We start from the raw sequence: 15,039 nt of genomic DNA, 5'->3' as shown, positions 1-15,039 counted from the left end.
ATTAGAATTAACCTAATGACTGTGATAGGATTAAGGATTTCTTCTGTTTTAAGGGTCAAATGTTTTCTCCAAATAGAAATGAGATAATCATGCTCTCTTTCATAGGCTTTTCACAATTGTTTTTAAGAAACAAATTATTTTCTGGAATTCCATAAATATCTGAGAAGTGAGAACAGGAACAATGTTTTGTCTGCAATTTTCTGTTGGGATTCTTTTGCAGTTCGGTTCCCAATGTTTTCCTCTATTTTCATTTAAAGCAAACCATAACAGGGTTCAATTAATTGATCCCAAAACACTATACAAATTCCATTTACTGAACGCAACTACTTCAGTTCTTCAGCATGAAGGAGTAACCCTTCTCTTCAAGCTGGTTCGAATGAAAATGCAACGCTCAAAGTCAATCAGATCAGAAACTGTGTGAAATGGAAATTCAATGGAATCTTTGCCGGTAAGACGCATTTCACTTCTCTATAAATTCTAGTGGTTTTTTGATATTTCTTATTTTACACTTTGTTATGTCTGGCAGGTCGATACATGTTGGTTGTCTGAAAATTCTTTTATGGTTGCCCTCTGTCAATGCAGTAATTGAGCCATTTTATGTTGTCTTTATTTTCTTTGATAAATTGAGCTCATACTATCTTGTACAGCTTGCTTATGTTCTTAATGTACATTATATACATGGAAGGAAGAGGCCTGATTTCAAATTGTAGGGAGATTTGTGAAAGTACGGGGGTGGGGGGTGGGGGGGGGGGTGAATTGTATCCTTTTAAAAATCTTAGTCGACTGCACAGAAATGGTAGTCAACTAAAGCAGATGTTCAAGCACAACTAGATACTATGCAGAAAGATATATTGCAGGAAATGTAAATGACACGCCATGTTCTTATACTGGTTCGAAACCAATGTAGTACCTAATGTAGTCCCTTAGGTTGCAAGACGGTTATCTCTGTAAGCTCTTTGGTAATGACTTGAGTACAATCTTTGGTGCTTTTCCTTCGCTCACCACCAACAGTTTCAGCATTGGTTTTCCTAATCGCTCACCAACGACGACACTTTGATACAGTGCCTCTCTACTTTTCTCTCTGTTTTTTTCTCAACGAGTACTACTTTTTCGCCTGGTCAAGTTGCTTCTGTGATTGGCACTCCTTTGTCGCTATTTTTGTGCCACTGCTAAAGTTAATCATGTTGAGTCCAGCAGGAACTAGCAACCTCTGGAGGACGAAATTCCTCTATTCTCGATGAATAAATTAGATTTTGCGACATCCTAGAAACAGGACTAGACACTTTTACCTATAGAAGAAGAGGCGACAAGAATGACACCTGAGTACATTCAGAATCTCAATTTTCCAGAAACATGCATTCTGCTCTTATAGACCTATATTTTTAGCAGGTATGGAAATCGGAGCAGACAGGTGAAAGTGGGATAAATATGCTACTACCACGGTTATAGAGGTTCAAGAAAGACATGAATAACTACAGTGGTGATGTGATACAAGAAGAGAGGATAATCTGAATCAATGACATGCACTATATATTTAGGAAGCGGCCAGTGATGGAATTTAAGTGACATTAGTAGTGGTTATTAGTATCACTTGCACTAGACAAGCTAACCAGACTCATCATTTCCTTGATTCTTTGTGTTCTTATTCTTTTCTTATTTTACTTAGCTATTAGAAGAACACTGTCCATGTTAATTTCTTCTTTTCCTTTTCTTTGCTCTTGCCCCGGCATAATGGTTTCTTCATCAACTGACTCATGAATTAAATAGCCTTTTCCTTTTTCCGTCAACTATACAGCTGCTAAAAACTTGTAGGCTAGCTAGTTGCAATTGAATTTGCTAAGTAGACATATCATGGTATTCAATTATCTATCTTAAAGTAGTAGAAAACTAACAAGATTAACAAGACAATAGTGCATCTATTGAATTCCTTGCCAATTCCGATTTCAGCAACAACTATTATCTCTAGCACAAAACTTCCAATAGACTCGATCGTTCAGCATGTTGTTCTCATGAGTTAGTTCAACTCAACAAAAAGGCTGGCCTGAGGGTGTAATCCAGCATCTTTCACCTCGCCCCACAAACACCCAACCTTTTGCTCTTCTTGGACAGAGCAAACTTCTCTGAGTATACACTGTCCGAGGGAAGTTGGACATAAGGCTGTACTTTTCAACCTCCAAGCATCCCAGAGAATTAACGTAGTCATACAGAGATTGTATGGTTGTAGTACGATGAAATCTCCTCTCCTTGCGCTCACCGGTAGGAAACTTTACCAAGACCTGAAGGATACAAGCAGAAAGAAACAAAAGAATTTAATCATCTGAGAAGCAGAAATTTCTACTGCAATATTTAATATGTGCATCACTGTCAAGGTTCCTCGTTTACTTTACTTAAAACCAACAGAGACAACCACATTTCTACGATTATGACATGGACAGATGGACAAGTAAGAAAAGAATTAAGAGCAAGATGATTACTTGAGTAACATCGGTAGGAGCCTTGATAGAAACTAAGGGTCCACCAAATTTATATAGAGAACCAGGTTCTCTATTAATTTCAACTGAACGCACGCACACTGCAGTAAGTAAATGACACAATGGAATTTTACGTGGAAAACTCCCCGCTCACAGGATTAAAAACCACGACCTACCCTTGTAGGATTTCAACTTCACTACTGAGCAAACTTCAGATTACAACCTACTGTAATCTAGGAATTAATCTCTTAATCCCTCACTAACTTGTAACAATTCTATTACAAGCCCATTTGTAATAACTCCATTACAAAGCTTACAACTCGACTAACTCTAGCCAAGACACAAACACAAGGTTTATGATTTTACAAAAGTTTCCTACACAATGCTTCTAACTAAGCTAAGTAAGAATCACAAATAAAGTACTTTAACAAAGGTGCAACACAACTAAGGACATGTAAGGACATGTAATAACTCAATACAGGAAACTGGTCCTTTGTTATGTTGTTCTTTGTTCTTGATGCCCTTGAGAATCACTTGCTGGATTGATGCACAGACTTGAGAGAATGCTAGATGGATTCTTCAATGTTCAAGTGATGTTTTGCCTTTGGTTTAATGTTAACATTACATAGGTGACGTCACTTGAATGATGCAAGCATGTTTGGTACAAGGACATTCCTAATGAAGTTAACTATTATACTGTTTTGCACTGTTGCGTGTGCAGGCAACAACTTTACAGCTATTGGGAGGTTAAACTGGTATGGTCACCAAGGGAACTGGTGTCCATCCGTTCCCCTTGTTGTTTCTTTGACTCTTAAGAGTTGATTCACTTCCCCAGCTTGAGACTTGTTATTCTCACGTACTTGAGGATGTGTATCAGGTACCTTATTTGGTTCTTATCATTAAGTTTGTTAGATTATCAAAACATAACAAGAATGTATATATCCTATCAATTTTCCCCTTTTTGATGATGACAAACTTATAATTGAAGTTCCCCCATAAGATCCAAAATTCCCCCTCAATCTGTTGTTCCCTATCTTGTTCCCCCTCAAGTTACTCTTCCCCCTTTTGGCATCATAAAAAGATCAGTAGCAAGCAATAAGCAAAAAGAAGTCTAGCTTTGTTAACTCATGTCATATGAGTGCACACAACATAACATAAAATAGAGCAAAAGAGCAAGATATGCACAACAAAAGGGTGAAATTATCATTAAGTTTTGGAAATAAAGCAGGGAGCGGTTTCATTGTTACCAAATCATCCACAAAATAAAAACAACAAAAGGTACCAGTCATAAACATCTCTAAGCATAAGAAAAGAGAATAGAGGACAAACACTAAGAACTTGACACTGGGAAGGGGATGGCTGTTAAGGAGCACTAGAATGGGGAGCACTGGAGGCAGAGAAAGAGGTAAGGGTTCGAATAAGAATGTCCGTTCGAGCATTTGCGGACACCTGCTTGGTTAGCAACCTTTCCTTCAGGTCCTCAACCTGTTTCCTGAGAGCAGCATTTTCCTTTGTCAGACGGGCAACCTCTGTGCTTTGGGAACTGCTGGAACTAGGTGCCTCCTGGGCATGACTGAGATGACCTTCTAGAATGGCATTCTGTGCCTTCAGCTTCCTTATTTCTTCAGTGGCAATATTTTGAGCGTTGATCAGCTGAGAGATGGTGGAATTGCTGCCAACCCCTCCACTCCTATCAATGCACTCGCACTCTTCAAGGGTAATTTTGGAGAAGGATTGCTTGCGAGTTCCTACTTTAGCCTTTCCCAAGGGAACTTTGAGGAATTCAAATACTTTAGTGAGGAGGAACCCGTAAGGAAACCCATGATTACCATCCTTGAACGTTGCCACTTTCTTCATGTGCTCTATCATAAGACCATGCAAGTTTATAGTGGTGTAGCCATCCAGTGCTTCCATGAGAACCAGGTCTGCTCGTGATGTAATGGAGCGTCTTTCAGCATGGGGGAGCAGAGCTTTGTTCACCATTTCGAATAACAGTTGGTACACTGGAAGGAGGGCCTTCATGTGTACCCGTTCCCCTTGTTGCACTGCCTTATCCTTCACGATGGCGTTTCTAAAGTTCAAAGAGCAGACCCCCTCAACGGAGGACATCCCATCAGTAGGCACGCCCAAAATGGTTTCCAGTACAGCAGTATCCATCACAAAATCAACACCATTCACTTTCAGGCAGATGGTATTATCCTCAACTGTGAAGAAGTCAGCATAGAAACTACGCACTTCTGCCTCATACACTGTAGGACTGTCACTTGTGAACAATTGTGTCCACTGTTGGAATTCACAGATATCCACCAGTTGGCACATTCCTTACATGTCAAGAATATCAAGGGAAAATGTACGGCCCCACAACACCTTTTGGGTTTTCAAATTTTCCCTTCCAGCATACTGGGTTGCACCAACCTTGGCCTTCTTAGAGGAACCAGGTTCCTCACTGTCACCAACCTTCCTTTTCACTGATTTTCTTGCACTTTTTATTTTCTCAGCAGATTTCTCAGACATTTTTTTCTCAAACACTTGTTCAACCGACTCTTCGGTCACTTTCTTCCTAGACTTGGCAATTGCTTTCTCATCAGATTTGTCAAATACTTGCTCACCAAACTTTTCACCCTCAACATTGCTCAAACCCATCTCACTCAAAGATGAATCTTTCTTGGACTTCGGAATTGTAAGTTTCTTTGAGGACTTACGAACTAAGGAACCAGGTTCCTCATCTACTTCATCATCAATATCGACAACTAGTGCTGGAGGCACTACCTTCTCATTTACAATCTTCCCATCCTTTACCAATCCTATCTTCTTCTGTTTTTCTTTGCTTTTCCTAAGAATTGACTCAAGAGCTTCCTTGTCCTTCAACCTACTGGTAGGTCTCTTAGGAGCTGAATCTTAGGGAGTTACATGTCTACTCCTAGCCCTGATGAAGCTTGCAAGAGCCACATTGTCATAGTCATCTTCACTATCCTCATTCTCCTCCTCAGATAAAGATCTCATTTCAAGGACAACAATGGACAATGGCTCAGCATAGAAATGAGGAGGGGGAGCGGGATCAGTACTGACCTGGGGTTCTTGTGAAGAACCGGGGGTTTTATCCCAAGTAGAAGTAGAGGGCTCCTCTTGGGTGGAGGGATCAGGTCCCTCAGTTGGTTCCCCAGTAGTACTGTCAGGTGCCAAAGTTTTGACAGGCACCAGTTCCCTACTCTCTACCTGCGTACCATTTTCTTCCCCTTGAGACCCATTGGCTTCAGACACATCCTCATAACCCCCAATAAGACTTCCCTCAGCAGTTATGGACAACATATTTTCTATAGCCTCTTGTTCTTGTAACTCCAAGGTAAACTCAGAAGACATAGGAAAAACATTATCTGTAGAATCAACAGCATACAGATCTAGGCCTGGGGTAGTCTTTGCCGATTCATCACGGTTACAACCCACTCCTTGCATCTCAGAACTTTCTTCCACTGGTCGACTGGAAATTTCCTGATTTTCTTTTTCCGCCACTGTATCTGTTTCTACCTTTTTTTTCCGACGAGACAGAAGGAGAGGTTGCTGCCACAAATTTCTTAGGAGTCAAAGTTTTGCGACTCTGATGAGAGTCAGTACTCGACTGAGTTGGAGAGGAACCAATAGGTGGTTGTGACTCTAGCTTAGGGTTTGGACTAGATGGTGTAGGGATTGTAGGCTCTAGCACTGAGGTTTCAATGGATGAAGACACAGTGGGGACGATGCTTGGAACATTTCGAGTTTCCAGATTTTCAGACATGGTAGAGGGTAGTGAGAATTTGATGGAAGAAAAGGATGTTTGGTTTTGAAAAAAAAAAATTGGCTTTGATGTAAACAGTTATGATAGTGACTGTGAGAGAAGTTATTTAAGAGGGGTGAGGGACCGGTTAGGAACGGGTATCGATTTGGGTAGACAGGTCGTTTCATAACGGGTAGGACGCTTGAGTTCCAAAAAGAGAGAGAAAAGGAAAGACTGACATTTTAATGATGTGGCACCATTTTAGCCATTAAAAAGATGTGGATGAGAGTACATAGAAACTACTAACCTGTGTCAAAGGAACCAGGTTCCCTGGCAGATTTTTGTAAATGTGTACTTCATCCTTTTGACCAAAATGCGATATCATTGGCCACTTGTTTGCTCTGTAATCGTCATGCGTGTCTACCTACAACGGTATAGAGATGAGTTAGACTTTGCCAGAAAACACTTTTTTAGCTATTTTACTTGCACATTTCTTTCATAGCCAATCATTGAGGGATCAAGTCCTTAACTTGATTTTATCAACCCTAGTGCCAAGCGGTTCCTTTCAAAGTGCTCTCTGCTCAGTGCTTTGGTGAAGATGTCCGCAATTTGATCTTCTGTGTTGAAAAATTTCATGCAAATGAGCACTTTTTCAACATTGTCTCTGAGGAAGTGATGTCGCACATCAATGTGCTTCGTTCTCTTATGTTGAACCGGATTCTTGGCCATGTTGAGAGCACTTGTGTTGTCACATAGTAAAGGCACACAGTCAAAAAATACACCAAAATCTTCTAGTTGTTGCTTGATCCATAGCAATTGAGCACAGCAAGAGGCAACCGCCACATATTCCGCTTTAACAGTTGAAAGAGCCACTGAGTTTTGTTTTCTTATACCCCATGAGATCAGACAAGATCCAAGAAAATGTGCCATGCCAGAAGTACTTTTCCTATCCACCAGATAACCAGCATAATCAGCATCAGCATACCCGATTAAATCAAAGTTGTCTCCTGAGGGATAGTAGAGAACTAGGTCCTGTGTGCCTTTGCGATACCTCAGGATTCTTTTGGCAGCCTTCAGATGAGATTCTTTTGGATTAGACTGAAACCTGACACAGAGTCCCACACTGAAAATAATATCTTGTCTGCTTGTTGTGAGATACAGGAGTGACCCTATGATACCTCTATACATGGTCTCATTCACAGGAGAATCGGGTTCATCCATGTCCAGACGAGTAGCAGTGGCAATGAGAGTATCAATGATTTTTTATCCTTCCATATCAAATCGCTTCAAAAGCTCCTTGATGTACTTTTGTTGACTTATCATTGTCCCCTTAGGAGTTTGTTTGACTTGTAATCCCAAGAAGAAATTTAATTCCCCCATCATGCTCATTTCAAACTCACTTTCCATAAGTTTTTCAAATTCCTCAGACAGTGAATCATTTGTTGCTCCGAAGATGATGTCATCAACATAGACTTGCATAATGAGCAGGTTCCTCCCCCGTTTCTTCAAAAATAAGGTATTGCCAATTTTTTCTCTTGTAAAGCCATTTTCTAGAAGAAATTTGGACAACCTTTCATACCAGGCACGCGGAGCCTGCTTTAGCCCATATAATGCCTTGTCAAGTTTAAAAACATGCTTAGGATGCTCATGATTCTCAAATCCAGGTGGTTGCTTGACGAAGACTTCTTCTTTTAGAAAGCTATTCAGAAATGCACTTTTGACATCCATTTGGAACAATTTGAATTCCATATGAGATGCAAAGGCAATGAGGATTCTGATGGCCTCCATTCGAGCAACTGGAGCAAAGGTTTCATCATAGTCAATCCCTTCTTCCTGATTGTAGCCTTGAACTACTAACTTTTCCTTGTTTGTTATTGTATTTTCAAACTCACCAAGTTTGTTTCTGAATACCCACCCGGTTCCTATAACAGTTCTGTCAGTAGGTCGTGGAACCAGGTGCCATACATTGTTCCTCTCAAATTGATGGAGTTCTTCTTGCATGGTCGTAATCCAATCAACATCGTTCAATGCTTCCTTGATATTTTTAGGCTCAATTTGAGAGAGAAAAGTTGAGAAGGCAAGTGCGTTTCATGTCTTTGATATGGTTTAAATTCCTAAGTCAAGAGGAGTGATCACATTTTCAAGAGGATGTGAACTTTTGTGTTTCCAGTTAAACACTTGAACCTCATTGTGGGAAGGACCAGGTATTTCTGAATGTTATCCTTGGTTGTCGTGAGTACTGCTTCTCACCTCAGCATATGGGGTGCCTTGTACAACATCATCAACTCTGTTTTTAGCTTCAGTTGTTGTGATTGAGGAACCCGGTTCCTCCCCATCAGTTGGAGATATGACTGCACCATCATCATTTGATCCCTTGACGTGGCTCATTAAGTCAGCTTTTCTATTTTTCATGTCAATGACTTCACCGGGGACAGTTGACTGTTCTCGATCTTGATCAATCTTATCATGTGAATCTTTCCCACATTAGTGATGAGATTCATCAAAGATCACATGTATACTTTCCTCAACGCATTGAGTTCGTTTGTTGTATATTTAGTAGGCTTTGCTTTGTGATGAATATCCCAGAAAGATCCCTCCATCACTTTTGGCATCGAACTGTCCAAGGGCTTCCTTGTCATTATTGAGGACAAAATATTTGTACCCAAATGTCCTTAGATGTGTCAGCTTGGGATTCCTCTCGTTCAGCAGTCCATATGAGGTTTTGTTCAGAAGAGACCTGATCATGCACCTGTTCACCAAGTAGCATGCAGTGTTGATGGCTTCTGCCCAAAATATTTTTGCAATGCCACTGTCAATCAACATTGTTCTTTCCATATCTTCAAGGGTCCTATTCTTCCTCTACACAACACCATTTTGTTGAGGTGTTCTTGGAGCTGAAAATTATGAGTGATGCCATTTTCAGCACAGAATTCGTCGAATTTGGCATTGTCAAATTCTGTGCCATGATTCGACCTTATACTTACTACATCATGTCTCATATTCACCTGGATCTTCTTCACAAATGCAACAAATACTTCAAAGGTTTCATCCTTGGATTTGAGAAACAGAGTCCGGGTGAATCTGGAATAGTCATCTACAATAACAAAGATGTACTTCTTTCCTCCTCTACTTGGCACTCTCATAGGTCCACATATATCCATATGGAGGAGATCAAGTGGCCGTGAGGTACTAACTTCCTTTTTGGACTTGAAAGAATATCTGACTTGCTTTCCTTTTACACATGCATCATACACCTTGTGATTCTTGAAGCTTGAGTTGGACAGGCCACAAATCAGGTCTTTCTTGACCAATTTGTTCAGCAACATAAAGGTTGCATGACCCAGTCTTCTGTGCCATAGTTCAGCATCATCATCTACAATACTCAGACAACTGAGATCCCCATTTTGCAGGGATTCAAAGTCAGAAACATAGATGTTTTTGTATCTTTTAACCACCAAACCACTTCGCCAGTCACAAGATTTGTGATCGTGCATATTTTTGACATAAATTCCACTTTGTTTCCCTTGTCGCGAATTTGGGAGACACTCAGTAAGTTGTACTTCAATTCATTCACGTAGTACACATTTTCAATTGAGTGAGAAAGAGACTTCCCAATCCTTCCAACTCCCGGAATGTATCCCTTTTTGCTGTTTCCAAAGGACACACTCCCTCCTTGCATGGCCTTGAGTGAAAGGTAATCATTTGTGCTTCCAGTCATGTGCTTCGAGCAGCCACTATCCATATACCATTGTTGGCTGCTCCCTTTCACTGCTCCCTGCACAAGGAAATCAAGGGTTAGACTTAGGAACCCAAACAAGTTTGGATCCCTTGTAATGATGAAAGGGATGAATCAGGACCCTTCTGGTCCAAGCTGGCATCACACGATTTTTTATAGAGGGACCAGGTTCTTTAGCAGTAGTTACCTTTTTAGCAAATACTTTATTTTTCTGTTGAGACTGAAATCTGGCCTTACAGGTTTCTTTAAAATGCCCAGTATTACCACAGTGAGTGCAGAGCCAGTTATCAGGTACAGTAACGTATTTGCTATGAGAGTTGTAGGGAGTCTTTTCCCTTTAGAACCATATTCCTTGCATGTTTCCCCCATGGTTCTTATACATGGCAGTGATAACATCAGAGGACCAGGTCCACTGGAGTGGTTTTTCTAGATCACTCTTACCTCTTCCTGAAGTTGCTTGTTTTTCTCTAGTTCGGCACACATACTGGATTTTACTAATTTTAACTCATCTTCAATCTTAAGATGTTCCTCACTTGCAACTTCCTTTCCCTTTCGAGTAATCTCATGACTACTTTCTCCTTTTTGTTCAACAATTATTTCCTTTAGGTCCACAACTACCACTAATAGGTCATCTCTCTCATGCTCTATGTTAGCTACTTTTTCAGTTAAGGCTTCTTTCTCTTCTTTAAGGCACTCAATGGCCTATTTTAAATCAACCACAACAACTGTTAGGTCATCTCTCTCTCATGTTCTATGTTTGCAGTTATTTCAGTTAGGACATATTTTTCTTTTTTTCAAACTCTCAATGGTTCTTTTAAATCGACCACACAAACTACTAGATCATCTCTCATGTTCTACTTCTCCTAGTTCCACAGTTAATGTATTTTTATCATTTATAAGACTATGATAAGCATCAATTAAAACATTTGCCAAAGACATAAGTTTTTTTGGAGAGTAAGACTTCAGATTTCTTTGGATATCTAGAAAGTTTACCTCATCGTCATCATCTTCATCATCATCAGATTGTGCCATCAGGGCAAAGATAGATTCATATTCAATTGCTTCACTTTCTACTACCATCATGGAGCTGTCGCCTTTTTCATCATCTTCTCCAGATTCACTGGAAGAGTCTCCCCATGCAGCAAGAGCTTGTTTCATAACGTTGTCAGCAACATTTTTTCTTTTGAACCGTTTGTCAGGAACCTAGTTCCTCTTAGCTGCTTTGTTTGTGTTATGTTTGTACTAATCTTGCTTGAGGAGAGGACAATCTTTGATGAAATGTCCTGACTTCCCACACTTATGACATAGGTCATAGCCTCTTTGTTTGCTGGAGCTGCTCCATTTTTGAATACCTCCATTTCTGCGAACCATTTTCTGAAACCTCTTTGTCAAGTAGGCCATATCAGCATCCTTACCACTTGATTCATTGTTGTCTATCTTGAGCACCGGGTTCTTTTCCCTTTTGGGCTCTCTTCTCTCATTGTCTTCTTTTTCTTCATTTCATAAGTTTTCAGATTCCCAATGAGTTCATCAATAGTCAGTTTCTGTAGATCATTTGCCTCCGTGATAGCATTTACTTTGCTTTCCCAGGAACTGAGTAATACACTAATTATTTTCCTAACAAGTTTGTTCCTTGGAATGATTTCTCCCAGAGAATGGAGCTCATTGATGATAGAGGTGAAGCGAGTATGCATGTCCTGAATGTGTTCATCATCTTTCATTTTGAAGAGCTCATACTCTGTGGTTATCATGTCAATTTTCGACTACTTGACTTGAGTTGTCCCTTCATGAGCTGTTTAGAGAGCTTCCCAGATCTCCTTAGTGGATTGACATGCTAAAATCATGTTGTATTCGTATGGTCCAATACCACATACGAGAATTATTTTGGCTCGAAAGTTCTTCTCTATGGCCTTGCGATCAGCATCATTGAATTCATTTCTTGTTTTGGGAGTTGTTACTGTTGGGTCACCATTGGTCTTCGTAGGGACGCAGGGTCCATCACAGATAACATCCCAGTGCTCTGAATCTTCAGCCATGATAAAATCATGCATCCTTGTCTTCCACCATCCATAGTGTTGGCCGTTGAATCTTGGTGGTATGTAGGTAGATTGACCTTCTTCAAAATTTGGTGAAGTAGCCATAAGGATCCTTTCTAGGTGTTAGCCTGATAGAAAGAACCTGCTCTGATACCAATTGATAGAAACTAAGGGTCCACCAAACTTATATAGAGAACCAGGTTCTCTATTAGTTTCCACTGAACGCACGCACACTGCAGTAAGTAAATGACATAATAGAATTTTACGTGGAAAACTCCTCGCTCACGGTATTAAAAACCACGACCTACCCTTGTAGGATTTCAACTTCACTACTGAGCAAACTTCAGATTACAACCTATTGTAATCTAGGAATTAATCTCTTAATCCCTCACTAACTTGTAACAATTCTATTACAAGCCCATTTGTAATAACTTCATTACAAAGTTTACAACTCGACTAACTCTAGCCAAGACACAAACGCAAGGTTTATGATTTTACAAAAGTTTCCTACACAATGCTTCTAACTAAGCTAAGTAAGAATCACATATAAAGTACTTTAACAAAGGTGCAACACAACTAAGGACATGTAATAACTCAATACAAGAAACTGGTCCTTTGTTATGTTGTTCTTTGTTCTTGATGCCCTTGAGAATCTCTTGTTGGTTTGATGCACGGACTTGAGAGAATGCTAGATGGATTCTTCAATGTTCAAGTGATGTTTTGCCTTTGGTTTAATGTTAGTATTACATAGGTGGCATCATTTGAATGATGCAAGCATGTTTGGTACAAGGGCATTCCCAATGAAGTTAACTGTTGCACTGTTTTGCACTGTTGCGTGTGCAGGTAGCAGCTTTACAGCTGTTGGGAGGTTGACTGGTACGATCACCAAGGGAACTGGTGTCCATTTGTTCCCCTTGTTGTTTTCTTTTTGACTCTTAAGAGTTGATTCACTTTCCCAGTTTAAGACTTGTTATTCTTACATACTTGAGGATGTGTATCAAGTACCTTATCTGGTTCTTATCATTGAGTTTGTTAGATCATCAAAACATAACAAGAATGCATATATCCTATCAAGCCTACTCAGGTTCAGGGCCCAGTGACAATAATTTCTCCTTGCGCATTTTAGCCAATGCAACTTCTCTTTCAGCCTCCTTTCAGCTTCAACAGTTTCTTTTCCCTGCCACTCTTGCTCTTCTTTCCTCCGAGGCTCTCTAGCCTGGGTATAGGATTAATAGTTTAGCAACACACATTTGTTTTGCCCTTTCCAAGATTGAACTTGTAAAGCCTATTTAGAACCTAAAAGTGCTTCCCTGATCAACTTCAAGTGCAGCACAATAAGCGTCATCCTGCTCCTCCCTCAAACGTATATTATTTCTCCTTTCTTCTGCTTCAACCCTGGCAGATACAAGCGCAGTTGCACTTTCCTATAGCACAGAGGCGGATCTAGGACTTAAGTTTTATAGTTTAGTATTTAAGGTTTTTAGCATTGAACTCATTGTATTTTTAAAGTTATGGGTTCATATTGCTAGCTATATATTGCAATATTAGTGAATGTTTATACATAAATTTATGTTTCGCGTCAAAAAGTATTGGGTTCGGTCGAACCCGGTGCAGATACATTGGATCCGCCTCTGGCAGAGCAGTAAGCAATTGTTCAGGAGATTTTGGTGTCCCATATATGAATATTTGAATTGCTGAAATTATATGCTTTATGAGCTAATCGTCGGTCTTACCTGCATCACCAAATTCTCATCTTTCTCTCGGAAATCACCTCGACCCCATAAATATTTTCTCAAGTCTCAGGGTAATTAAGGTCTATGATCCACCGAATACATTGCTTACTTTATCAGGATAAATAAGGTGAAAGAATTTTGCAAATTTTATTTTTTCATACAAGCAACGTAATTATACTACTCATATTGTGCCAGCCGTTCAATTGAGACTACATCACTAGGGAGGAAATGAGTTTTTGTGGCTTTTTACAATGTTAAAATTAATAAAATATATTTTTCTAAACCTCCTACGGTGTACCATGCTATACGTTTTATAAAAAAGAGACTTGAGAGAGTTATTGGTGTTATAAGATGTCAAAGGGCCTTGGCTTTAGGAATTAACTACTCTAAAAAGTTGTTATTTAGAAATTAGTCCATGCGTCCTGAATTTCAGTTTTTCATTTCAATTTTTCAAGACAAAAATATCTTGAATTGTCCTGAAGTTAAGATTTTTAGTTTAAAATTTTAGGATAAAATAAATACTGGTTAATCTCTAAATAAAATCCATGAGAATGGTTATATGTGCCTTTGCCCCTTAATTAGCTTGATGGATGTAGCTATTGAGCATAACTTCTCTTAAAGATCTTCGTTAACTGATTATTTCTGAGAAGTCACTCTTGAACTACAACTACATATGGAAGCATTGACATTCTTTTTCGATTAATAACTACTATTATATGTTAACAAAGATTTGACACAAATTCTTACTTTAGATTCATTAGAGGTAAATACTAGTTGTTGTTTTTTTTTTTTTTTGGTACCAAAAGTAACATGAATCTTGGAATATTTAATGTATGGTCAAATGACCTTTGAAAAATAACAATAAAAATAACAACAATAATTACACAACAAAAAACAAATATTATATACACATATACATCGCGCGCGCATGTATATATTCCAAGATATATATATATATATATATATATATATATATATATATATATATATTTACTCCTCACTCTCTTATAATTACACATCACACACATACACATATATACACCGCATAGAGAAGCTTTAGCAAGATCTTCCAAGAGAGAAATCTACCAATTAAGACGTACAAATTCAATCCAACAGGTCTCTGGTTTAAGGTGCTTCTCTAATTCTTAGATATCATTAATAATGTTTAAAGTACTATATTTGTCCAAGTTTAAAAAAATCTTTCATAATTTATTTTTGTCAGAAGTAATTTTCGTAAAAGTAGTTTTGGAAATTAACTATTTATATTTGATTAATTAATTTAAAAAAAATACTTTTGCTAATATTAGAGTAA

General features: G+C 39.0%; 1 protein-coding gene across 4 annotated transcripts in view; it reads left to right on the top strand.

Moving 5' to 3' along the window:
• LOC104095661 (putative late blight resistance protein homolog R1A-10) overlaps window positions 1–15,039 on the top strand; it is a 39,040-nt gene that overhangs the window by 18,997 nt on the left and 5,004 nt on the right. Inside the window, exons 3-4 of one of the 4 annotated variants that reach the window (XM_070182929.1) lie at window positions 333–448; window positions 1,390–1,787. The exons of 1 other annotated variant lie outside the window; for it this stretch is intronic. In XM_070182929.1, the coding sequence (XP_070039030.1) occupies window positions 333–421 (89 nt within the window). In that variant the 3' untranslated portion in view covers window positions 422–448; window positions 1,390–1,787. Of the gene's footprint in view, window positions 1–332; window positions 449–526; window positions 707–1,386; window positions 1,788–15,039 lie in introns of those variants that run through there. 2 more of the 4 variants (XM_070182930.1, XM_070182928.1) reach the window with 2 other exon arrangements.

Source organism: Nicotiana tomentosiformis, chromosome 8 (assembly GCF_000390325.3).
Source record: "Nicotiana tomentosiformis chromosome 8, ASM39032v3, whole genome shotgun sequence".
Taxonomy (NCBI): Eukaryota; Viridiplantae; Streptophyta; class Magnoliopsida; order Solanales; family Solanaceae; genus Nicotiana; species Nicotiana tomentosiformis.
The sequence above is the reverse complement of the archived record's forward strand: the minus strand, read 5'-3'. Positions and strand labels throughout refer to the sequence as shown.